Source organism: Photinus pyralis, unplaced genomic scaffold, assembly GCF_008802855.1.
Source record: "Photinus pyralis isolate 1611_PpyrPB1 unplaced genomic scaffold, Ppyr1.3 Ppyr1.4_LG8, whole genome shotgun sequence".
NCBI lineage: Eukaryota > Metazoa > Arthropoda > Insecta > Coleoptera > Lampyridae > Photinus > Photinus pyralis.
Window position 1 is genome coordinate 24,980,293 of NW_022170819.1, and position 27,886 is coordinate 25,008,178.

Here is a 27,886-nt window from a genome sequence, read left to right on the forward strand (position 1 = left end):
TTCATTAATTCTGCGACTCTCTTATTTTTAATTAACCTTCGCCTCCATTGGTGCTCTGCGGTCATCTTCGTCTACAATTTTATCCTGTGTATTTATGGTGTATACTTACAATCTTCTTGAAACTTCTCGATGAAGTAGCGCACTAGTGGCCAAATGAGTTCAAATTAAAAAAAAAACCCATATCCAAGTACACGTTATGGATATTTAGCTACTAACAAACCCAAAATCGAATCATGGAGAATCACCTTTGTCGAAAATCGTAGATCTTAAATAGAAATTAACCTAAAAGCTTAAGGATAAGGTAAGAATCAATTTTTTGGCTGTTAAATTTCAAAATGCGAATAATATAGAAGTCTTAAAATCCTTTTATTTGATCATAAATTTACATTATTACAAAAATATATTAATATGCAGTGAGCTTATAGTACCAATTTTTGCTCACCTTCTAGATATATTAACGCCTCGTTTTATTATAGTGTTTTGATTTAAATGTAATTTTTAATGGGTGCCTACATTCGGTAATCATAATGGTCAAGTGCCTACGGTTTAACCATAGGGCTGAAAGTTAAGTAAATTAACAGATTTCATCATGAACTTAATGTACTTGATTACTTGATGTCCACTAAACAGACACCGGCTTCAATTTGCCACAATTAAGGCTGGGGTAGTAAGTCGCGATGTAATGTTAAAAAAATTTATTTTAGGGATTCAGTCCGTCCCCTAACGTACCCAAAGAATCTTGCAATTTCATTGTAACACTACCAAAATAGACCTTCCCTAGTAACTTCCAAAGTACGCTTATATCTACTACAATCTTGAATTTTAATTAAAGCTAGCACAAACAGAAGGACACATTCATCTAAAAATATGTCACTGCAAAAATCTATGAATCAGATATCCTTAAAAGCTCAAACTGCACATAAGGGACAAATTAATGGAAATTATAATAACAAAGGTTGCGCATAAAAATTGACGTGGTGAAATTGATCGATTTAAAATTGACTAGCGCGATTACAAATACGTGACGCTACCAAAACTGTGACAACTTAAACCTTTGGAAGTTTCGGTTGGGGTAGTTTGGTCGGAAGGATCCGTTAATTCGGTGCTGGGACTTTTAATAAGTTCGAAGTCGGGCGATTTCCCATCGTTATCATCACCGCTGCCGTCGTTCAGTTCGGTTTCCTTAATCACCTCCTTTAAATTCTTGATCGGGCTCGGTCGCTGCTTTAACGAGATTGGACTTTGCGAGTTGACGCTCAAAAACGAATTTCGTCGAAATCCGGCTTGATTCTCGAGAATGCTAACCAGCACCTCCGTCGAGCTGCCGATGGCGAGCGCCGATGCGCTTGTTATTCCGATTTCGGGCGTCTCGATTAGCGACTTTCCGATCGAGTCGCGTGGCTCGGACTTCGTCTCGCGCGAGGACGTTTCCATGCACAGCTGAGGAAGGAAGCGGGGTTGTAGCGGCAAAACGTCCAGACCTCCCGGTTTGGACTTTATCTCGCCATCGCCTGCAGAACGGCAAATGCATTACAGTAAATTTCAGGCTCGTGTTACCTGATCGTGATGAGGCGTTGTAGGGACCGCTGTGATGTAAAACTGCAATGCTGGGCATTGAAGGTCCCTGCAGAGCTAGACCGATTACGTTCACTCCATTGGCGTTACCTGCAAGAAAAAGTTACAGTAAACTTTGTAAGTGTGAAAATATAAATCATTATGCGACATCTGTTGCGCGTGGGTTAAAATAACTTCCACGCTATCGATTTTGTCGTAACAGCACCCTGCAGCGCAGGTTCCGAGAACTACCGTACGAGTTACTAACGTCTAGATAATCCGATATCGATTAAAGCGTAATCCAGATCCAGACGTAAATAAGCTACTTATGCTCTATCTCTACCAATTTTTGTTTCATACGTTTAAGGGATTACGACGGTTTAAACTTAAGTTGTTACTACACAATTTAATTATGTCTCGGAAAGTTGAAGGAGAACTTTGAACGTGGGTTGACGTTTTACGACTGTGTTTTGAAACCCAACTTCTGTTCACTATATTCAAGATTTAGTTCTAGTTGGGAAGCTACAAGCAGTCTACTTACCAATTTTCGCGTTCCCGAAGGCATCTTTGAAAATTGCAGGGTGGTGGTGTTTAATAGCATTCATCCTTCTATTTGCACACGCGTCTACCTTTTTCCTTCTGATTTGCTCTACCGGCAGTACCCTCCTACGTTTCTTTGGCAGTTTAGATCTAGCCTAGAAGTGTACGTTTGAATCAGAGCGTCTAGCTAATGACTGCTTACCTGAGTATGTGAGTAAAACATAGAAAAATTTGAAACTATCACAGGAACCGGAAGTGCGATTGTAAGGACACCGGCAAGGGCGCACAATGCCCCAACAAACATTCCCGCATAAGTTTTCGGGGCCATGTCACCGTATCCGACCGTTGTCATCGTTACTATCGCCCACCATAGTCCTTCAGGTATGCTCTTGAAGCTATTATGCGGGTTGTTCTGGAAAATTAATTTGATTTACTTTCAAGTCAGATATTTAGTGCATCTACGTGTACGCCGTAATTGAATTTTTGTTACTCTAGTTAATGACTCGCTTGAAAGCGTTCGGGGCGGATGAATTTGAATTAAGCTCAATTAAATAAGGTTGACGTACGACCATCTTAATATTCGTCTACGCTTTAGGTCATAAAAAATGTATTTATGAAAATATTTTATTTTTAATAAGGGCAAACTTGCCTTAGGGTTGTACGAAATGGGATGAATACCAAATGAAGTATAAAATATGAAATAGATTGCGACCTAACATTAGACTGGTATTTCTACGTGCACTTACGACCATTTCAATTAGTACAGTTGTAATAGTACGCAAATGAACAAACTTTTTTAAAAAGTAGGTCATAATAGGAAGCCAAGGCTGTGTAGGGCCACACCATGACTAGCAAACAGCTACGATGCTCCGCAATAGCGTCCATAATAAAATACTTAGAGTAAGCTAGTGAACACTGATAAATATATAAAACTGATTTCTTGGAAAACAGTTTGGTAGTATCATCATTTGAAAGATACTTATCAGTTACCACTAAGTTAATAATAATATGTGCCGCCATCTTGGAAAACGGCGTCCATATTAATATTTCTAGGTTGCCAGCATGTTTATATAAAACGGTACCCTTATCAGAGGGTTTTTTCATGCTTGTATCATCATCTGAACAATTCAGGCAATTGTTAGCATTTATCTGCCCTACTATAAGAGACAGGCAAATGTTGCCACTTTTGGGCCTCCCAAAAGATACGTTCTGGATTTGATTGAAAAGATACATGTTTTGGTTCCTTTGGGCCCCCCAAAAAACATACCGTGGATATTCGGTGCCAATTCCTCTAATTCCTCTTATTTAATTTCCCTTATTTTTAAATTATATTGCAGGTATAGCAAAAAAAAAACTATGGGAGACGCGTGTAGTTATGACACTTTTAAATGGTTACGGATGGTAAACTTAGTGTTTATGGCAAGAAACAGATAGCTAATTAAAAGTGTAGGCAATAGAAGATTACCTACTTCCAGACTGCAAATATAATATATTGCTGGGCGCAATGGTATGCGATCAACTACACCACCCACATAATATCTGTTAAGGATTAACTACACAAATTTTCATTCTTGGACACGAGAATAAAAATCTGACATGAAATCTCTTAAGGGTCGCAAAATGGGTTCGAATAAACACACAATTAATTGATTGACAATGACAAAATTTTATTCCGTAACACTAGAACGTTAAAAATATATCTGAAAGGAATTTTTAATAGTCCTAATAATTTGGTCGTTCAACGGTTTGCGATAAACAATGTGTAACGGTTTATTTTCATCATTACAAGGCAGCCAATATTTACTTATTGAGAGATCCTTGGAATTTTAACCGCGTAATTTTAGCGCGCGTTGGTTATCGATTGCTCACATTCACTTTTCTTTTTCGTTTGCGAGCTCTAACACAGTGCAGTTCGTAGACAAACAGCTGAGGCGTTAGTTGGAAAACGCATAGGATTTTAATTGCCGCCACCCATTATGTTGTAAAACTTTGGCGATTGAATTCATAATTTACGGATTCCGGCCCGGGCGGCACAGTCCAGTTAAAGCTGAACTGTGGTGCTAAGGGCACCTGGTTCAAATCCGGATTCGGGCATGGATATTTGTAAATGTACAGTGGGTTAGGTTGGTAGAGCAGCCTTGGCTGAAACTCCGCCCACTCAAAAATAAACCCAAAATAAAATTAAAATAAATAATATTGTTTGGACGGATTTACCTTAACTCCGATATAGTGAGGATACTATAATTGCGTTTTTTTCTGGCTTATCATAAGTACCCTCCATTTGCATTGCATCTACTTGCAGTGTATCTTAGGTTCGGCTGATATTTGTAAAACTATTTCTATGGACTATTGTTTGATTCATCTATAATTAGCCCTCTTATTTAAAGAGGTATGTACAGTTTTGGTTATCAACGAAGGGGTCACCTTTGATTTTTCTTTCGGAGTTTTAAAGAGGGTTAAAGTCCAGCTTTAATTTTCGGTTCAAATCATATTTTAATTTATTGTTACCAGTACAAATGGAATTTTATTAAACTGTAAAGACCAGTTTAAGTTGGGAGACGCTTTGCCCACAACTCTGTCCACGTACGAGTGGGAACCTTGGGTTAAATTCAGCTTGCCTGCGTGGGTCAACACCTTTTGACAGACTTTCCATCTTCTGATAACGAGCCGCCATTTGCTGAAGTTGAATAATTGGGTCATACACCAGATTTGATATCAAGGATTCGATCGTTAACCATGAAACAACTTCCGTAGGTAAATGTTTAGCGTAATAATTGATCATTATTTTGCTTTCAATTGGTTTGCCAACTTCAGTACTGACCTATTTGTCTATGTGACCTCTTTCTGGAAAGATTGGCCGAGTTAGTATCGTACTTGTGATAGAAGCTTACTACGAGTAAGGCCAGGATTTTCAGGCATTGTTCAGTTTATTGCATTCCGAGCTCTGCGGCTTGGGAGTTTTCTTTTGTATGCATGTTTATGGATCCGGGAACTGAGTCCACTTCTCTGGATGACATTTAATTTACATTAAGGTAAGCGTTGCCTTATGATCATCTTACACAGAACGAACTACCGCTGTGGAAAATTCTCAAGCTCTTATGTTGAGTTTAACTCTGGGCTAGTTGGGTGTTTATGCAGCTGGTAACGCAGCGCCAACTCTACCTCCCCTCATTGAGGCGCACTTAACCCCACACATTAACGCTGACAGCTTCCAAACTTCACTTTTCTTTATGATACAAATCTTAATGGCAAACATGACCCTATGAATGAAATGGGGAATTTCCGGTGGCTATTCAGACGGTACAAACATTAGATAAGAGAACCGCCACAGACGTTCTGAAAATCAAACAATGAAATAGGGTAGAACGGCCGAATAAAAAATAGCGCAATGAAACGTACGCTTTCCAACCGTCGTGAAACGCCAATAATAATTACCTTTGATAATGCCGCTTCGACAAATGCGTCCCTACTTACGCCGAATTAATGCGCACATCGTTGAACACCTGCATCTCTCCTTATTTCTTCTAACAGCGATAAAAAAAAACACGTGCGCTAATTAAATCTCGTCCAACAGCAAACACTCATATCGCAAACGAACAGATGTGCCTACATTTTAACACGCAATTTCACGTTTTACAGTTACTTAAACAAATTCGAATAAACCATATTCATTCACAAACGATCTTAAAAGGAAAAATATCACTACACAAATACAAATTCAAATGAAACAAACCAATTCTAGTCAAATTAATGGCTCAAACATTCCGCACTACTCACGTGTTTCTTATTTGTCTAACTTTTATTAACATTACGTTTTAAACTAGTCCTGATCCCGGCACGCCATCAATTTAGCGGAAATTTTGTAATCTTGCATAGGGCATTTTCAATTCATTCAAGAGGCGCAAGAGCTTTTGTCGCTGGTACTTCTGATTACAAAGTATATTAGGCTACTCCACGCTCTACCAATCAAATATTAGCGTTATTATATCATGCACTGCACAAAAGTAAAAAAGGCGTGAATTAGGTTTACGAGCTTCTCATACTTGAAGGAACTGTAACAAAATCAACGTCTCTCCTCGTTACAAATGCTGAAATCCGATTAAAACAGTTCGACATATGCGCGATCGAGTATAATACAGAGGTTAATCTATTTACAAGTGCCACGTCGTTCTTCAAACGACAGCTTATAACAACATAATTGTATTATTGCATTAAAATTGTAAATTGTGTAAAATAATGTACCGTTTTTAATAAATAATAATAATAATAATAATAATAATAATAATTGGTAGACTTCGAGTTGAGTTGCTCCACAAACCTGCCCTTTTGAACAGAGAAAAAAAACGAAAACATTCTTGATACATTTTCAATCACAGGATTTACTGTAAAATGATTTTAGGGATTTTATAGGGTCTGAAATTTGAAAGGAAAAGGTATATCCAATTTTTTATAAAATCCCGAAATAAAAATCTTATAAGCTTAACCGGAGAGTGGAGCTTTTTTTTGTATTTACCCTCAAATTGAAACCTATTGCTTTAGAAGCGCACGATTTTAGAACATCTAGTAACGGTAATTTCATTTTCAACAAATGAGGTGGTGCCGTAAACCATTCTCGGCGGTTACCTCTCTAGAGCCACCTAATTAAATGCGAATATTTAACTTAAGTTTCTCGTTTTAGTAATGTTCAACATCGACGTCGGACAAAGACTAATTAGTGTGGCAAGGGGTCTTAACGGCAGTGTGTTAATTATTGTTGTATTTCCGTACTTACAGTTTGATATACAACCTAATAATTACTTTTTGTACAAAACTTTTGGTGACTCTTGTAGAGCCTTGATTAATAGAAGACAATGTCACTTGTTTAATTGTTGCAGGGAAAATTATCAGCAGTCTCTACCTCTACTTGAATAGAGTATATTACGGTGTTTGGTTTCTATTATTACCGACGCCTTCTCAAATAACACAAGTACGTACATTGCACATACCTAGTACGTACAGTGATGGATTTACGAACGTACATTTCACGTACACTTACGGTTCATGTATACGTACATTTTGCGTACATGTTTCGTTATCTTAACACTACTTTGTACATGCTAGGTACGTACGTTGCCGGACGTACATTAGATTTACTGTTACGTATACTGTAATTCCTCGTGCTCTCGTACATAGTACGTACAGCACAGTACGTACCTAGTATGTACAAAGTGGTGCAAAAATAACGTACCATGTACGTGAAATGTGAGGAGATAAACCGTACGTGTACGTGAAATGGACGTCCGTAAATCCAGGGCTGTACGTACTATGTATTTGCAATGTACGTACATTGGATCATTCAAGCGATATGCGTTATTGCAATATAGTTTCCTTCTCGGTCAATAGTTAACCTCTCCAGTCGTCACAACATCTGAACTTTGGATTAAAGCTTTCCATGGTGAATCTTTCTTATAGAATCTCGGAACACTGCAAGAATGTTTTTATTTGACTTCAAATCCTTCCGATAAAGTAAAATATGCAATGCAAAAAAATTAAATTAATAGAATTCCTACAGAAATGGGAATACACTCTGGCAATGTTTCCTGTGGATTTTGTAAAAAAAGTCATGATATTGCTTCATAGCGCACAAGTGCGTCACTAGAAGAAAGAAAACAGAAGCTTAGAGAGACAAAGCGTTGTTTCAATTGCTTATGATTTGGTCATAGTACAAAGAATTGTAAATAGTGAAGTGTATCGTATCGAGTAAGGAACGGTATGTCATTTTATGCCCCGATCTCCAGAAGAATGATACATCAAAAAGTAGGAAGTGCGATGAAGAAAGTAAGGACTTGCACATTTTTAATGAAAACTAGTCGTGAATGGTTTTCTATTCTATGCTCAATTCGTTACCAGCAATAACGAATTTTAGTACAAGTCGTGGACCAAGTCTAAATCAATATTAAAAGGTCTTTTGATTGGCAAAGGCTGTCAATGTGAAATATCAAATGTATTATTTAAATAATGTATTAATGCCCTACGATTATGAATAAATTTTTGTTCTTGTGTAGATAAAATTTGAAAGATTACGAAAAAAATTGCTGTTTCTAGCACAGATATCACCCTCACAGCTGCGCATGCACGATTCTGCCCTTTTATGTCTAAGAATATGTGTACCAAATTTGGATCCAATCGGTTCGCCCGTTTATCCGCAAATGAGAGTTTGATACACTTGTGCATGCGCGATTTTGCCGTTTTCAGCTGTTCCTTTTATGTCGAGCAATATGTGTACCAAATTTGGTTCTAATCGGCTCGTAAATGAGAGTACATGCGGACCGACAGACCTGAACCACTAGACTATCCACCCAAAAATAGTGACGGGGCACCCAGTATATGACAATATTTCAATTTAGTGTAAATTTGGGGATTATTTACGTATAAGAACAATATTGGTTTACGCTAATTGAATTTGTTATCTCAGTGTCTATTTTTCCTTTTAAGATTTTTTGTAATTGCGTAATATTTTTTGTTTAAATTTTATCGCTTTCCTCATTTATTCAACTCAGATAAGATGCTTTAAGTTAAACACGTCTGACCAAGTTTACGTTTCTTATAAGAAGTGTTCCGTACCCAAACTAATAGCGCGTTCGCACCACCAGATGCAGTATGGGGCTTATGGACAAATGCTTTTCAAATATTGTCACGAACTCGACAATGACAGCACAAGGAGATTATGTTGTACTTCAAATTAATCATATGTCAGTTTGGCACAGAGCTGAGTACTGCTCGCGAGCGTTCCGCTCTAAAAAGCGCTCCAAGCTCCGAGCACTTTTCGGAGCGGCCGCTTGGTACTCGATACTCGAGCGTTTACTTAAAGTGTTTGGCGCTCGAGCGCTGTTTTCTGCTCACGAGCGGTTTTTCCGTTCATGAGCGTTTTTTCCGCAAACACTTTTTTCGCTTGAGAGCTCTTTTTCCGCTCGCCAGTGCTTTTTCCGCTTGCAATCGGTTCTTTCCACTCCCGAGCGCTTTTTCCGCTCCTGAGCGTTTTTTCGCTCGTGAGCGCTTTTGACCGCCCTCAAGCGCTGAAGAAAGAATTTTTTCCCGCTCTTGAGTGTTTTTTCCGCTCGCTCGCGAGCACATTTCCCGAGCGCTCGCGGTAAATCGCTCGAGCACTTTTAGGAGTGCTCACAACTCGAAAGCGGTTTCGCTTTGCAAAACAACTCCATGCTCGCGAGCATTATTGAGAAAATTAGAGCGGTCGTCGCTCGAGCGTTTTTTAGAACGCTCGACCCAGCTCTGGTTTGGCATCACTGCGGTGGAGAACAAGGATAGCTTTATCGAAAGATAACGCAAAATAGTAAGAGAGGAAGCGCATAAGACCCCATACTGTATCTGGAGGTGCGAACGCAGTCCAGAATTATTATCCTTTAGTTTTTACTTCAAAGAAAATATCCTAGCACGCCCTGTACATAACCAATTTGACTGTCCCTGTATATATTCCTCACTTATATGTAGCATGAGCCGCCGAAGCTGGACAGTGAGTGTGAGTTTTTTTATCTTATTTACCAAGACAGTTCGAGTCATTGAGCTGCGTTTATTAAAGAAAAAGTGAAGTTCTCAGCGAGTGCTTTTGTGTTTTTCATAAGTGCGCCTAAATATCGCAAACCTTTCCCAACCAAATTATTTGGGTTAGGTATTGGAGAAAAAAAATGTAATTAATTTCTTTATTATTTGTAGTATCGACTGCTTGCGTGCGGGGTATTATGCCCAAACATGATTTTTAAGTTTTTCTTTCTTTCAGGAATTTTGTTTTAGTTGTTTTATGTGGTTCGGAATAAATGTCTGTTACCGCCAATCAATTAATTGTGTTTATTAAATCCTTGTGCGACTCAGATGGAGATCTCATGTTAGATTTTTTTTCTTTTGGTACACAAGATTTATTTCAGGTGTGCAATAAATTCTTTGCAATTTTTGGAAGCTAGTCGACTCTCTCGATTTGTTATTTTAAGTCGATATTAGGACTTTTCTTATAGAAGATGCCGGATGTATACGAGGAAAGATGATAAAATTCTATGTTTCAGTCTTGATTCATTTTGAGCGACTAGACAGGTGTTTTGTGGATGGTGTAGTGACCCCGATCCCGTTCTGCAACTATGTAGGTACAGAAAGACGTTAAAGCAAATTGGAAACTATATATTTTCTCGGCAAAATTACGTAATGAACAATTAATTGTGATTAAGTTAGCTCCTCATTTTTAACAGAAAAGTAGGTTAAAGTCTGTTACGAAATACTTTGCTAACTAAATTATACATTTTTAAAAGCTTAACGGTTTCCAACTTTACTTTCAAAGCCTTTCCAGTTTGATATCGAGGCTTTTGCAAAGTTACGAAATTAATTTACCCTTCTAAGCATAAGACTAAAGATGTTAATTGCCGGAATTGTTACCAAACCCGAAAAACTACAATTCGATACGCACATACAATGCCTTTTTTTGGCAACGGTATTGATATCAAGCCACCTACAGTGAAACCAACCGAGAAATGGGAGTAAACGCGGACGTCGTCAAGGGAGACCTTTCACAGTTAATTGAAGTAATCTGCTTTGAGTGATTTCAGCGTACTGCCTTTGGTATCTATAAAAAAATCTGATTAATCTTTCGCTTTAGCCACCAAAACACACCATCTTAAAGGTGCTATTCACTGATGAAATTTCCAATTAAGGCAGTAAATTCTGTAATCAATCAGAATTTTCGCAAGCCCCATTTTACTAAAGCGTTTCGTGTAAACAGTTAAAGGGAAGTTTACGGGCGGGCGATGAAAGTTTCCACGAGGTTTCTGGTTTCTTCGTTAAAGTAAAGAAAATGTGCCAGAGATAGTTTAAAGGTATTATATTAAGATAGACGTTAATGTTTCGTTTAGGTAGAGCACCATAAACACAATGTGAATCGCGTATGCGCTGGTTGATGATAATGGGGTTTTCATACGAAAATCACTATCTCGCGTATTTGATTAAAATGTTCGATAACACTAAAATTTCTATCAAACTTTATAAATTTGTCTTCCCTCCATCAGTTTAGAACCTGGTTTAGAATAACAAAATTTTCACCTATAAAGTAGGTCTAATGAAAAACTGTCACTTTTTTCTGCATCTGTGATTTAAATATACAACATTGCAGCGATAATAGTAAAATCACGTACTTGAATAACAAAGAGTCAAAGTGTACTTCATTCCGAGCGTCGAAATGTAGGTAATTATTATGTCGAAGTGGTCTCTGAACAATAACCAGTTTCGTAATTAATTCACTACTAGAACAATAAATTTGGAGAAGTTTGTTCTGTAACAAATTTATTCTATTAATTACTGCTGCTAGGGAATCGAACGAAAGCGGTGTCGAATTTATCATTGTTCGGTGCGTATTAGAAATAGTGTGGATTTAGCGAGGCCATAAATCCGCACACTCGACCGGTTACAGTCGTCTCGAATACAAAATAGTTTTAGTCGTTAATCACATTCAATTCCACGAAGTAAACGTGAAACACGTTTAAAAATGAAGCACACATTAACTGAGAGAACGGAAATAATCTGTTGTAAGGATTTGAAAACCGATGTTTTCATAGAGTTCCTGGAGGATTCAATTAAACGAATCCCAACTCCATAAGGTAAGACACGGGATCATTTAATAAAAGAGTTACAAGAATTTTGGATGAAGTTGAGGTGCTTTGGAGCAAATCCTACGTCGTCATCAATCCCGATGATCGCAAAATTCACTAATTACCGAGTCACACAGTTCATAACAATACAGGCGGATTTTATGTTTTAATGCTTATATTGGTGAGGTGCATCCTGCATGGATTTTGAATTATTGCGGCACGTACAGCCTCGACATTCTCAGGAGTACCAAGGTTTTTCACAATTATAACGGACGACGTTTCCCTAAACCGCTTCATCCACAACTTCCCCCATTCTCCCATATCTCAAAGTCGGGGTGTCGAAGGATGGTACTCGCAAAACACATTAGGAAGGTTTGGAAGAACTATATCCATTGCAACGAATATCTCGAAAGCAAAGTGTAGGAAGATGGAGCCTACTCATAAAGGGGTTTAAAGAAAATCTTTTTAACACGTTTTGTATTTGGCAAGCAGAACGTCTGCACGAGACACATTTGCTGTTCAAACGTTCAGTGCAAATATCTGCAGCATGAAGTGTTGGATGAGCTACTCCCAAAGGCAAAGGTCTAGGCGAGACATATCTACTGGCAAATTCAGGAAAACTGCAATATTGGGATCAATTTCTCTAAGAACTCGATTCTTCTTGCATTATATAGCATAAATTTTGAATGTGCGCCAGAATTATTATTTTGTTTAATTGCTAAGAAATTCCGAGCATCTAGAAATAATTTGTGTAATATTTCATAAGTTTATCTCATGTTTTTCTCCTTTCGCCAATAAGAGTTGTGTTTAATTAATTTTATTAACAGATGTGGTCGCATGTGTTCCTCTTTAGATAGCGATTGGCGGCCAACAGGATTTAATTTTTGTTGTCCAGCGTGGGCCACACAATTTATTTTTGGTACGGTGAGGGCATTTGTAAAACGCAAAATTTAAGTTAAATTTTGATAATTTAAATAAAAACGTCGTTTAGAAAAGAAGAAAAAACAAAAGGTGTCTACAATGAAGGATGATGACCCTACAGGAATGGCATTTCGCCTGATATTTGCAGGTGATAAGAGAATCCAATGCGGAATTGAAGGCAGAATTAAAGGCGAAATTACAAGAAATGAATACAAAAATAGACACGCAGACTTCTTTGAAAAGATGGAAAAATAAGAGGCTTAAATCAAATGGATAATTGGGAAATTGTGTGTGGTCAGTTACGAGTGGTTTTATTGAAGTTTATGATAAATTTATCAAAAATCTTTAATTTTAACAAATTTATGTTGTATTTAATGGGATTCAGAAATTTTTGACGTTATGTTCTAAATTGCAATGTGTAAATTTTACAGTTTCGACGATGGCTATTTTTTGTTTATAGCCGCGTTGTAATTTCCTTATTTTGTTTATTTAATTGTTCAAAAATTACGTGTTATAAGGGACGTATCAAAATTATATTCGTAATATTTGATAAGTTAATCTCATGCCTTTCTCCTTTCGTAGATAAGAGTTGCGTTATCACTAAAAGTTAATTCATTTGTAAACACGTGGTCGCAGGGAGAGCTTGGTTGCTAGTAAGCGACCTCTGGTTACCGGGCGCTTCAAGGTTCAATTAGCTTTCTGGTGGTAAGGGTAAGCTGCCAGTGACCGTTTGAAATCCCAACATTCGTGGGATCTATTTTATGTCTGACTTAAATATAAAAACCATTCCAGCGGTAACGGAGGGGTCGCTACCCCTAACCACCACTGATCAAGACTTCGAGAGGACCCTATTGGTCTCTGACAAAGCTGTGGAGGGCATGCAAACCCCCACCCCACAAATAGTGCTTGATGGAGCTGCTCGTAGGCGGTTCAAAAAACTAATAGCTGCTGAACACAACCCAAAGGAGGTTAGGGTCACAACTCCAAAGTAAAAAAAAAACCCAACAAAAGCCTCAGGAGTGCCAGCAAGCTCAAGACGAGAAGAGCAGGAAAGGAGAAAGGTAGTTCTGTCTTTCAGATTGGAGCGCAGATAACGCCCTCAAAAAACCCCGTCCCATCGCCTCAACTTCTCATTCCACGGAGGAAGGTGGAGGTGCTGCTACATCTCCAAGGAAGGGATCTTCACGACAGACGGATCTTGCAAAGCTTTGTGTCTTCATAGCTCACTTTCACGTGAAGGTCTGGATAGAAATTTACTGCAAGTGGTCGACAACATCACCGCAGTGATAATCTTCTCAGTCGACAATACGTCGTGTCGTTCTGTTATCTAGACTAGAAGGCAAGTTCTATTCATTCACAGACAGAGAAAGTTCGGACAAAAAAAACGATCAAGCCAAACTTACCGAGGAGGCTGGGCCCTCAAAACCCAAAGAAGCCACTGGTGGAGCACTCAAAGCCGAACCCACCAAAGTGACTTCAATGCAAGTTGAGAAAGGTTTCTGCTCAAGAGAAAGACACCGGCAGGGTCAGGAAAGGGTAACCCCGAGCGTAGCCCCATGTCCCATAATCGCCGATATGAAATTCATACAGGTGAACCTAAATAGAGTGAATGCGGCCACCCCCGCACTATGTCTAAGGCCAAAGAAAATCTAGACGTGATCCTTTACAGGAAGCATGGTTAAGTAACCTTCTTATCAAAGCTTACCCTAATTATTATTCAGGAGTTCTGATTTGCGAAAGGGGCACTAATTGCCATTTTTGAAATGCCGAAACTAACATCTTCTAAAGTTATACGCAATTATAGTGACATTCAGCCCTCTTATCCTAATGTGTTCATTTATTCATCCGATTTTGATAAACATTAAGAAATTGTTGTGTAAACAACGTCACATAGATGTGTGTAGACACCCTGTATATGAGGATATTTAAATTATGAAGTAAATGTGGGAAATAAGTAAAAAGTTTGTTTGTTTCATTTGAGTTTGTATTCTAGTGTAGTTTTTTTTCTTTAAACAATTTTGTAAACGCGTAATTCTTGTTTCCATTCTATCGCTTTTATAATTTATTCAATTTAAATAAGGGGATAGACACATCTGGTCGTTTGCGATAAGAAGTCTTATCAGGCGAAAATTAATTAACGCCCGCGTTTTGGTGCTAATGACAAAGAGATTAGGTGCGAATAATGGTGCGTTCCGTCGTTGATTGGCAATTTATTTGAAAGTTTTTAAAGAAGTGTGTTTTATGGTGGAAGTGATGCTTCCTTAAACACTGGAGACGGGTGAACAACGCTGCTGCTGCGGCTAGTTTTTATAACGGTAAAAGATCGTGTAAATTTGTTTCCGGCAGTCAGTCATATTTGTAATATTTAAGACGCAGTTCCTAATTTTTTTATAATAAATCGTGCAGAAGTAACTTAACAAAATTTGTGTGAGGAGGTTAACGCGTGTTCAGATTCCGGAAAAAGTTTTGTCGAGTTGAAAAAGGATGCAGTGTAGTATAGCGAGCCTCTTTGTTAAAGTTCTCCTTTTATTAAAAGTTAAAAGTTTCTACCGTCCGAACGGTCAGCGAAAAAATTTGTTCACTTACTCTTCAAACTGGTTTTGTTTGTCATTTAATCCTGCTATAAAGCAAAGCGAAGTTTAGAAGCTGTCAGCCTGTGTGAGTTCAGTGCGCCTTATATCGCAAATCTCGTAGGGTCATATTACTTGGAGTATTAAGAAATAGACTGTATGTAATTTTAGGATTTCTTATTTTAGTTGTCAATTTTTGCTTCAGCGATTTTATTTTGATTCCTTTATGTCTTTCTGAATAAATTTTTGCTATTGTCAATCAATGAATTGTGTGTTTATTCGAATCCATTGTGCGATCCGGATAGAGTTTTCTGTTCGTTTTCAAGAATTAGGTATGTCAGATGAAAGTTTGCATAGGTTAATGCTTTGGAATTTCCGGAAGTTGATTGTACGCTACTGAGCCTCCTAAATTGTTAATTTAAAGTCAACATTCAGATTTTTTATTTTGACAGAAACCGGACGTCTACGAGGAAAATAATTTCAATTATACATTTTTAGATTTTGTGTTAGCTAGCTGGATATGTGTTTTGTGGGTCGCGTAGTAACAAGAAAAATTCGAAGTCGCGATATTGGACCAAATCCGAAGACCCTCAAACGGGGCGGAAGGGCATTGGTGACCCCTTGAAAGGAATGTTCAACTGGGGCTCTACTGCTGAAACAGTTCGAGATATTGATTTGCAGTGCATGCAGGGGACTCCAATGAGCCATTGTTATGTATGTTTCAGAATGAAAAAGAAATTCCTTAATTATTCCAATTTTGAGAGAGGCCGCCATATTATAAATATTGTATGCAATATAGGGCACGAGAACTTCAATGTTATGCAGATTTCCGAATGAAAAAGAAGTATTAAATGGTTTATGCGGTGATTAAAAAGAATTGAAGATAAGGGAAATAAGGGACCATTTTTTTGGGGTTTAAATACCGTTATATTCCATTTCGCTAGTTAACGTAATAACAATTAAACTTACAAAAGATTATAATTCTCATACTTTTCAAAATTGCCCATAATATTTGCGGGCGTTTCCCCGCTGGATGGCAAGATTTATTGGTTGAATAAGTAGAACCTTCGATTGTCGAACAACCAAAAGCCGGCAGATTTCTTCAGAAAACATCTAGCATCCGTGCCACGGACCTAGATTTCACCGCAAAAAACAATCTCAAAATCAGCTGTCCAACTTGATTTGATGTTGCCTGAATGTAGCTGGGGGCGATTGTGTCATGTTAAACGTTATATTTGTCCAGCTGTCAGTAAACAGTTAATCAGTCCAATTCTGTAACTAACAAGTTTGCAATATTGCTAACTATAGCAAGATTGCTCACACAAAATTCTAGCAATATTATGAGCAATAATAACAAATTTGTCATTCTCTAACTACCAACTTGAGCAATATTGCTAATATTCCTACACCTCGTCAAATTGCTACGAACTAGTCAGAACTTAGTGACAGAAGTGTTGTCACTGGGCCTAAAATTAGACGCATTGGGCCTACTGAACTCTTACCACTAAATTCACAACTGTTTAAACTTTTTAATTGTAAGGTTAGGTATATTTTTGATTTAAGTTTAACAGTTTAACCGATTAGGCGCGTTGTGCTTTAAAAGTGACGTGCGGCTTGTAATTTGTATTTGCTCGCAATGGAAAGTACAGATACCAAACAGCGTGGCGCTAGAACAACATAGCAGCAACATTCCATAATTTTGGACAATTTAGAAAACAAGTAAAACACGATTTTTCTTGGTTCAGGTTACGATTATCTTTCCTAGAAGCATCTGTTATTAAAATTTCTCCATAAACAAGAAATAAGAAATTTGTCAGTTGCGCAGTTTGCGCATGCACACATCTGATGTTTACAATATGCGATATGCTTATCTTTACTAGAGACATCTATTTTTAAAATTTCAAAAAAATATCTACAAATAGAAACGTTGACGTTACGCCGTTTAATCGTCAAGATTTTGCTTGGCTCAGATGCCAGAGTTATACGCTACCGAATGCAAACAGAACGAACTAAATATCTTGAACTGTAGGAGTAGTTAAGGCCTCGCACAGACGGACAGAGAAAGTGTCTGCAATAGCGCACCCAACTTCTTTGGAAAAATCCCATGTTGGTTCATGAAAGAACTGCTCCAAACGATATTAAAAACTAGATGAATTATGGGAAGAATCACAGCGTTTAAAAATTCGTATTTAAACCATCCACCTGCCATATATGAACGGGTGAAATACACTTGCTAAGACTTAACAACAGCACTTTACCTATTGCTAGGGTCAAGCAATTGAATTGTTAAAATTTTAGGCAACATTGCTAAGTTTGTCAGTACAGAATACCACTTTTAACAAATATTGCTCATCTAGCAATTACCTTCACTATTAGCAAGTTGCTAAGGTTATTTTAAGTTACAGAATTGGACCGATCATCGGTCAAAAATTAAATGGTTTTGCGATAAACAATGCCACGTGTGAGATAAGCAACGCACGTGTTGATCGATTCGAGCGACGAAGCGGAATTTTGAGTAACACCGTAGAACAAACATAATTGAATTTATTAGTGGAAGCGGTTTCTGTCTTAAATAGAAAAAATTAATAATATACAAGAGTTAACTCGAAAGACAACAAAAGTGTTACCATCCGAACAGTTATAAATTTAAACGTTTTTCGTCGACGAGCCAGTTTTGGCGTATTAAAAGTGAGTTTTTTTAAAAAGTCTGTTAGATTCGTGCGAAAGATGTTACGTCTGCTCTTATAAAAAAAATAGGAAGACATCTTTACAAATTTACAAATGTAAATCGTGTCTCAAACACATTATTTTGTAGGGGACATACTATTAACTTTTGCACAAACTGTGTGGAAGATTCTGGTAACATGGAAGTGGATAGTGAGTAGGTAAATTTAATAGGTATGTATTTTAGTAAATTAACCATTTATATGTATTTTTGTATAATAAAACATTAAATACAATTGTATCAGAGAATACGGTCAATATGACCGTCGCGCGACCGCTGGTGGAATATTTTCCGCGCGACCTCTGATGGGATAATTATGTGTCAATTTGAGTCCCAATTCGAAATCCAGGTAGAATTGTATTTTTCTGTAAGATTTTTTAATTTTTTTGTATCCGAATGTTATTTCCGATTAAAATTTTAGTAGTGATTTCTTTGGAATTTACGTAATTTGAGGAAAAGCAGCCACAGCAACACTTTAATGTTTCGTCTACTTTTTGGAAAGGGTTTTACAATCCTTAAACCTACCGAGACAGACCACCCAGTAAACTCTCCAAACACAAGCTGTACGTGCAATTACCAAAACTTGATAAATTATTAAAAGGTGCTGTTCCCATGAGGATACTAAATTTGAGCATAGTGCGCATGAATCATTATGCACGGAAGGTTCCAGCATTTCGGAAACCGTAAAGCCAGAGATTTGTTATTGCAACATAAATCTAATTAGGAAGTTAACACGGTCTAAACGAGACCAAAATATCATAATCTGAATTGCTGAACTAGGAGGTGCGTGATAAATTATATTTTCCTCGACGTTCATTATCCCTTAATTAAAATTTTAGCTTCGGGGCGTAAAATAAGTAGTAAAGTGTACACTCACCTGCAATTTCTCGGCGTAGTAAACTAGACTAGCGAAAACGACAATTCCCAGCACGAGAAAGAAGACGAGCAACGTGAGCTCCTTCGCGGACGCCTTGAAGGTGTGTATTAGTATCTTCAATCCAGGCGAATGTCGCGTTAGCTTGAACAGTCTGAGTATTCTGATTATGCTAAAGAACTCCAATAGTTCCGATTTACCATCCACGTTTAAACTCATATCTACGTAAAAACTTAACGTTGCTACAAAATCTATTACGTTCACCGGCGATTTCATAAATTGTATTACGTTGGGTGCAACCTGAAATGAGAAAAACAACATTACATTTATGAAGCGCACGGTGGAGCTGGAGAACTAATCCCCAAAGTTGTTAACTAATGTAAATGTAACCAAATTGATGGGCACATTATGACTTTGGGGAGCTTGTTATGGTGTTATAACGTTTTAAAACATCAGTTCTTAGATAGGGGCGAAAAACGAAGGAATTCCCTCGTGGAAGTCATCCATAAGCAATTTTCAAATGGAAACCCCGAATACGCTAATATTACGCTAACTAATTAAACTTTTCCCAAACTGCGCCGTTGAAATTAACTGAATGCTAAACTTTTCCACGAATGATCTGAATACCTCTCATTAGCTTCGCAAATGTGTTTTTGAAATATACCTGAAATGGTTTCTGGATCAGATGGTTTTCCTTACGTTTCTTATACTTGAAGATTCTGAAACGGCTTGTCATCTCCTTCAAAATATAATAAAAGGCCTTTACGTTTGAGCACAAAGTCACGTAGACGTACAGGAATGCCAACAACAGATATATCAAAGGTACTTCAATTTATATGGGCTGTTATGCAATTATTTACTTTTACGCTTATTTCTCTCATTTTGTACGACGTAAAAGATCGATATTAGCAGTAGCGCTTTATTCGGCCAGCTCTGTAAAACTTATTCGCATAAGTGAGCCATACAAGTTAGTTCTTTAAATGCAATTATTAACTCGGAACATAATAATATAGTAATAACAATAATGGTATTTATAGACAAACTAGTTTGTGTGGAAATTGTCAACATAAATATCTTAATATTTTAAACTAGTTGACCCGACAGACGTTGTTCTGTCTCAGTTATGAATATTCAATTCGAACTGGAAATAATAATAAAAAAATTATTTCAAAAACATTATAGTGCTTATTGTAATGGTTTCTGATACACAACATTGTTAGTTTTGTTTTCTGGAGTTTGAATAAAGTTGAAACAGGCGACAAATAATTGGCCATGTGCAAAACATGGATTTTCCAGACTGATTTCACAAACACGTCCACTGCCCTTGCTATTTAATTTTCAGTATTTCCAAATGCAAGCCGAACTGGAAATTGTAAATGTTTAAAGTCGAATGACATATCGTTCAGTCGTTCGGAATCATACAGATGGGAGGAATCAAAACGTCTTCGCCTTCGTACTTCCCTTCATTAATATCATAATGGCATTTGTCAACTAGAAGCAAAAATAATTTTTCTTTAAATGTCAATAATAGGCTACGTATTATGAGAGGTTCCAATTTTTGTCTTAGTGAAATGTTTTAACCATCTTGATAGAGTTGACATAAATAGATTGCCAGATTTCAGATATACAATCCCGCTAGAGTGAGAACATAATAAATAGATGCGACCCATTCTCGTTGAACTGCTTGACTATGATAAAACTAAATCAAATTTCAACTTAAAATTAGATCTGGATCAACAAAAATGGTTTCCTGGTATTAATTTAGGCTAGAAATCTGCGAAACGTTCTAAATGGTAACCTTCTTAAGAAAAAAATGGGACAAGAATAGGCAATATTTTATCTTGAAACGTGAGACCGATCCATTAAGTGGATATTGCTTACGTTCCATCTTCGAAATAAAAATTTGTTTCCCTCGAGATTTTACTGATCAATAAAATTCGAAATATTCGCCGGTCAAATTTATCTTTGAAACAGAAATTGCCTGCGGACCGTCACTACTGTAGATGACGATTAAGATAGATATATTAAATGTCAAGTAGTGTCGTTTTACTGAAGAGTTTTGTATTAAATTGTTCACGAAATCGTCTTTCTAAATGCAAAATTTCAATTTTCATATGGAGTATTCGATTAATAATAATGTGTCAGTGAGGACAGGTGTCTGGGTAGGAGAGAGAGACGACAGGAAAAGTTGCCAGGAAAGGTTTTACTGCCAAAAATTAGCATAAAAGTGAAGGTTTCATGATGATTTCGGGAAAAAATACTGCTATGTAAATAATGTCGTTGTGGACGTTGAGGTTTGGCCTAGACGCCTGAATTAATGACGGTTCTTTAATTGTTAGTCAAATCTTCGTTTCAAATTATTTAATTAGTCTGGTGAAGTTTTTGCGTGTAAACATGGAACGATTATTGCGTGGGTAGTTATATTCAAGTAGTTTATTTTTCCTTGTAAAAGATTAATTCTCGGATTAATTCCTAGAATTGTTAAATCTAGGGTAATTTATCGTAAAGTTATCAATTAAGTAACAGTTCTGTTTTAATTTATGGGCACTTTGATTACTTTTGTTAAAAGGTTGATGTAATTTATTAGTGATACGAATGCATTTGTGGTTGTCGTGTTGATACGTACTAGATAATTAATTTAATTTAGGAAGGAGGAGAGGGACTTTATAACACTGAAGTTGGTGTAAGAAAGTTCCCGTCTACTGTTTCGAACGGCCAACGTTTCATCTGCCGGGTGGGTCGCCAACCAGTCTAATTCGATGGAGTAAACCTACGTTCCTGTGACCCGAAAAGTAGATAACTTAAAGAAAAGCAAGTGTAGTGCGTTACGTTTTGTAAGTACGTTGTTCTGTCGCAATTTGTGGCTTTTGTCCGGATTTTTGGGATTTTAACAGAAAACTGTAAGTATAAGATTTCATTAATTTGTTTAATTGTCATCGAACCCTTATGCGGAGTGTGCAAATGAACCGTGTTATATTTCACCTTGATTAATTTGATTGGTGTATTTAAAATAATTTTTGTTTGTGTGAATTCATGTAAATCGTATGTTTATTCGAACCCTTTTAACGATCCAGATAAAGGTCTCATGCATAATTGTGATTAATTTTTTGATCCGTACCTCAAATTTATTTCAGGTGTCTTCAAAATTTGTGTAAGTAATCTTTTTGGAATTTAAGAAATTTGATCGATCAGTAGTAGTCTCCCCTGTTATTCTAAGAATACCTCCAACTTTCAGAGTCAGTGAAATTTCTAGGAATCACACTTGACAGAAAACTGAAAAAGCAAATAGGTATTTCTGACAAAGTCGTCGCGCAATTGGGAAACTTTGGGGCCATCCCCGAACGCTGTCTTGTGGATGTACACTGCCGTGATAAGAACTATGCTCTTTTATGAAGCAATTTTCTGGTGACCTAGAACCATACTTTCCACAACCACAACACACCTTAATCATGTACAAAGACTTGCGTGCCTGGCTTGCACGGGCGCGATGCGAATAACTCCCACAGCCGTCATTGAGGCGCTTCTGGGTCTGTCTCCACTAGAATCCCCACCTAAAAGAGTACGCCACTCTGGCATTCGTGCGCCTGAAAAGTAAGTGGTTGTTGAATAGCAGAGGTATCATCGAGGTGGGCCACTCTCGCATTCTGGGCGAGGAGGGCGATCGGGCTCACTCACTCCTCAATTCATGTTAGGGAAAAACGATCACATGTTTCTTGATGACGTTGAGGGTTCGGACGACTCTCGTTCGGTAGGTACCACAAGGGGCCCGAATTTGAGGCCTAGGCACGCGTGGACTTTGACCTAACTATGAGTTCCCTAATGTAATTCAATGTTACCCATTTCTGATCTGAAACCGAGACTGCAGCGTTATGTGCTTCCTAAAGTAATTAAAGAACAAACGCTTGAAAAGAAACTAAGCACAAAATAAATTAGACACTGTAAAAACATCTGATTGCGTTGTTTTTGGAATTGGTATACAACATTAAAATCATCTGTGATTGGTAGATAGAAAGACACTAACCAATAGAAAATGTAGACATCGCCATTTTGTAAATAATTCGCTATCGTGAGCGTTTAACATTTTGCTCAGTAATTAATAGGGGGATTGGTTTTGGAGAATTTGGAAGAATTTGCGTTTTGCCATTCGCAGGAAGATCCTATAGAAAAGAAGAATTCGCGCTTTGGCAATAAAGGCGGTCACTTGCTTCCGATAATATAAACATGCGCGTTTTTGTCCCTTTGGGGTTCCTTTTCAATGTTAAACCACTTCGACTGCAAATCATAATTTCCAAAAATTACGAAGTTTCTAAGCTGGTGGAGATAGTACGTATGTAGGTGGAAGAACGTATAATTAATACTTTTGGATATTTGAATAAAAGTTTCACCTGAGATGTTAAAAGTGCTTCATACAGGTTGGTGAAATTCGTGTACTAATTGCACAGGGATATATTAAAAAGTTACAAACAGTAAGAACACTTTCTGGTCAGTTAGAACGATGACAACCCCGAGGACAACTCCAAAGTTTTCGCTATTTTCAAAATTTTACCCTTAGGTAGTCTACAATTTGAAGGAGAATTTAAACCATTAGCCATTTAGTCATATCCGATATAGCCATGTGTTTCGAGTACTCCACTGAATTACTGTGTAAATCAATTATTGCAATTTTTTTATGATTATATACATGTATATAAAAGTGAATGTGTAACTCAAGTTAAAGAAGTGAAGTTTAAGAAGAAGTTAGCCGAAGTGTGGTTGCTATAGGGTTTTTTGCTTTTGTGAAGCCTTTCCTTAATAAGGTCATCGAAATTACCTGTAAGGGGAGTTCTTTTTCATCTGTAATTTAAATAAACCAAGTGTCTTCTAAGTAAAGTTTCAAGTGCAATAAATGTAAACATTAAACAAGTTAAGTTACAGAAGCAACAGCAGTTAGTTTTTTTGCCCGTTTGTGCATTCTGTTTGTTGAAAATCGCAGTTAGGATCGGATATTTTGGATTATTAACACGTTAAGGTAAGTAAGGTATTTATTTCAATCGATCGCTTGTTGGGTGGCATGTGTATTATTGTATTTTAGCTTATAGGGGTTGGAGTTTCCAGAACTCTAATAAATGAATTGCACAATTTTAAAAATGAAGAGCTCACTCGAGGGATCTGGCTACAGCATTAAATAAGCTATAAAATTACGTTTGAGTACATGTACAAAGAAAACCAGGAAAAAGAACGCGTTACCCAACGACGAACCTTATAAAAATACTAATATCTCCCACATAAGGATAGTGTTCTAAAAATATCTCCGCTTCGTATTTTATTTCTCGAAGACCGAAACCATTTATTTAAAAACAAAAAATCCTGACATCTCACGTTTGAAAGAGAAAACATTACGGTTACAACATTCATTATTTGTAATGGTGTCGACAAACAAAAAATGACAGTTTCAATATAGCGTCTCTATTGATTGCTTGACATTATTTAAACGATCCAACTGCCAGTGGTCGGCTGCAAGTCTGGATTTAGTCAGAAACTGTTCTATTAGATCGCCACCTCTGATAGTTATAAATGGCCCTTTTTTTGTGTATCTACCCAATCTGAGTTTTTGTGTAAAAGCGTGTATGAGTTATCGCTCGAAGAGACAGGATTCAGATTTTTCAACGTTTGTGATGCAGTAACCGTTCTCAATACTCGTGCTACTTTATATAACGGTTATGGATATTTCAAAGATACCACAGCGCTTTGTGCACGTTTTATTCTCTTAATGAGCGTTTTTGTTCCTTGCCACTATAAACATGCTTTGTTTAATCTCTTAGTAAATGAAAATTGGGGTAAAGATTGTGCACCATCAAAGAAATTGCTGTATACAAAGGTTTTTACGAAGAATTAATTATTAATTATTATTTAGGAAACAGATTAAAAATCAAGCCACGCTGGGAAACTTTCTTTAGAAGACAAATATGTTGAATCACTCCATATCCTTTATTCTTACAGAGGTTTATCAGATTGGAGTAATCTAGGGTAGAGGAGCGAGTTTCACGTACCATTTTTAAATTATTTGCCTGTATGTGGCGAGATTTGTTAGCATTCGCCACTTTTCATTGGTTTATCGTTAGGAGAATACAGTTTCACTTCCTAGACTCTTGTTCAAAAGTAGTTAGGGTTGTTTTATATGTTATTTTAATATTTCAAAGGCGAATAAAAGCGAAAAAAAAATTGATTCGGCTCCAAAAAGGACCAATATATTAATACGCTCTGTTTTAATAAATGTCATCACATAGGTTGGTAAAATTCTTTAAATTTTAAGACTGTGCTAGAGTAGAATCTGCCTAAACTCTACTTCTTCGGCTATTGGGTTTTCAGAAAGAAGAATTCAAACATGCCATACTTGAACTGTTATTAATTTTGCTAAGTTATTGGTTTTATTAAAATCGTCGCGCTCAATATAGCACGTACTTACAGTCGAGTTGCACTAGCTATACGTATTCATTACTCGCAGTTCGCAACCATATCGACTGCATAATTTTACTTGTCGGCTCACTAAGCAAACTAATAGCTCGCACCGAACAACGATGTCTACGTTTAGTTTGATAAATAGGAGGAGAAATGTATCGTTTCTTATTACGGTTGTATGCATATCAAGCTTTCTAGGCTTGATTGAAATAAACTACCCTCGGAACATCGCTAAAAACGGGCTGTTGTAGTAAATCATTCATACTAGGATTTTTGTACACGACAGTCTAGAAAAGAAAGATGTTTGGAGATGGGGGTGATAGACACCTCATTCATTCACGGAGACGCGACATTAAAATATTGAATGCCGTTTGGTCTGGGTAATGTTCCAGAGCATTGTTTGTGTAAAAACTTCAAAATTTCAATGGTTACTTACAATCAGTCTAACAGTTAATTCAAAGGTGAACCAGGCATTACAGAAGTGCTCGATGGTTACGAATAACGGTAGCGGCTCGGTGCAGTTTAAATCCGTGGAATTTCTAAATCTATAACCACCGCATTTCAGGCGCATTCCAGGATGAGTCTTCAGGCAAAAGGAGAGGACCGATACGCAAATGAAGAACACAGATATACCGGCCACAACCTGAAACCATAATAGTAGCCGATGGTTTCGTCAAGTTTCGGCACTTACCTTTGCAGCTGTGGACGAGTACGGCTCGTCGAACAGGGCCCAAACTTTCGGTTTGATTCTTTGCCACGTTGTCAAGGTTCCACTGTGATACGCCTCCTCGTAGCCGAACATTCGCGCTACTTCCTCATCGCTTGGACGTTCTGAGTCCAGGTCCAGTTTATCTAAGATGGCCAAAGTCGCCTGCAACATGTAAAGAAAATTAAGGGTTTGGTTTTCTACTGCTGCTAAAAATTGTTGCATCTAAGATTTTCACGTGGATAGTCACAACTTCTCCTTATTATGCGATTATTGTGTGTTTTATGTGAATGTGTTTTTTTTTCTTTTTTTTCGTCGTAAATGCCATGTTGTGCATTTTCAGATTGCTACGTATGCCAATGCCACATTTATGATATCGTACTGTTAGTAGATTAGGCCGTAATTTTGATCATTCTTTTTCATTTAACATTTGCAAGTTCTGTTATAACTCGGTTTACAGACAGTGCCGTCCCGAAAGTGCCTTTGAGCAGAAAATTCTTTTGCCTCTTTTTTTCTTTCGTTGGTAAGTAGTTGCTGCGCGGTTTACATGATAAGGGTTATTTCAAATCAAATAGAAAGTGAAATAAGATTCTGGAAATTTCTGATGTGACATGCGCTTTACATTCTGCAATATTTATTTTTCACATTCACATTTTGCTAATACCAACATAAAAAATATCGCTAGGATTTAACGAGAAAATAATTCGCTTAATAATCTGCATTTACCTCCGTCAAAACAAATGACCATCAAATGACATGAACTTTAAATGTCCAATCGCAGAGTTGACAGCCTTACAGTTTCAGTTGAATGTGAAATAATTTCACATCCGAACCAAAACGTAGGTTCCTTCGCGTTCAAGAAAATCGCCTATTGCGCATGCTCTCGGCTAAACTGCAACTTCAATAAAAACTGTTAGCCTGTAAAACGCACTTTAGTAGATGTGTGCTTGTTTGCAATCAAAGACGAATGTTGCTAATTGTTTCGACTAGTAGAATCTGTGTTGGTAGATATTATGTGTATAGGGGTAGCTAGTGGTAGCTTATCTGACCCTTAACCTACTGACTATGGTGTAGGAACCAATTATTTCTAATTAATACAAACCATTATTGTTATTATGACAACTAAAGCTTGAAAATGTAAATAGAAAGAAATGGCGCGGTATTTCAACGACAGAGCATGAAACAAAGTCTGTCACATTTCGATATTCAGTCGCTACGCTATTATCTAAAATCATTAATCGGGTGGTCAGTTTACGAAATTTAAAATGTTAGATTACACTCATTTCACAAGCAATACATCACTCGGACGAGGTTTTAGGCACTTCATTAATTTTGGTGAAATTATAGGATTATTTGGTAATCCTAAAGTCGCAAATTTTATTTCAATCTGCCCAACTCAAAAATCCTACACCTTACCTAACATTTTCAAAGTGAGTTATTTGAATTTCACGTCCTACCGGATCTATGTATGAGATTAGCTTAGTATTCGAATTCATTTGCGGGAAAGAATTACATTTCGGTATACTACAAACGTTAAATCTAATGTGAAGTTTTTATCAGTGCGTTAGTATTAAAAAGCCGTGACAATAATATCGTACCACACACTAATGCCAGATCTAAGCTGAGATTACGTGTCTGTTCTTGAAAGGTCATAGCGTGTAATTTCAATTGTTCCTGCAATTTTTTAGTGCAATTTTTATTCTGGTGTCAACCTTATGCAAAGCATTTTTCAAATAGTGGACAGGCTGCCTTAATTTGGATATTGTTTGAACTTACTGTGACTTCTCATTTTTTCTATTTCTTGAGATCTCTTGAACTGTTATTTTTCGCTTGTTACCTATGTCGGTTCTGTGAACGGGTTGTGTACAAAAAGGCTTTATGTCGCCTTAGAATTTTTATTACACGACTTTGTACTTGTGTTTCTTTTGCATAAGA

The 27,886-nt window shown here is 37.1% G+C and overlaps 2 protein-coding genes across 2 annotated transcripts in view; both read right to left on the reverse strand.

Moving 5' to 3' along the window:
• Window positions 1–349: 349 nt before the first annotated feature.
• On the reverse strand, window positions 350–26,113 carry LOC116178158 (potassium voltage-gated channel protein Shaw-like). Its single transcript, XM_031497570.1, has 7 exons — window positions 25,937–26,113; window positions 25,682–25,888; window positions 18,811–19,107; window positions 2,297–2,506; window positions 2,096–2,249; window positions 1,558–1,665; window positions 350–1,511 (listed from the first exon to the last, which is right to left on the reverse strand). The coding sequence occupies exons 1-7, from the start codon at window positions 26,045–26,047 to the stop codon at window positions 1,012–1,014; spliced, it is 1,587 nt and encodes a 528-aa protein (XP_031353430.1). The 5' UTR covers window positions 26,048–26,113; the 3' UTR covers window positions 350–1,011.
• A 1,179-nt stretch (window positions 26,114–27,292) lies between these two features.
• LOC116179489 (potassium voltage-gated channel protein Shaw-like) overlaps window positions 27,293–27,886 on the reverse strand; it is a 22,582-nt gene continuing 21,988 nt past the window's right edge. The window contains exon 5 of the mRNA XM_031499284.1: window positions 27,293–27,313. Coding sequence (XP_031355144.1) covers window positions 27,293–27,313 — 21 coding nt within the window. The remainder of the gene's footprint in view (window positions 27,314–27,886) is intronic.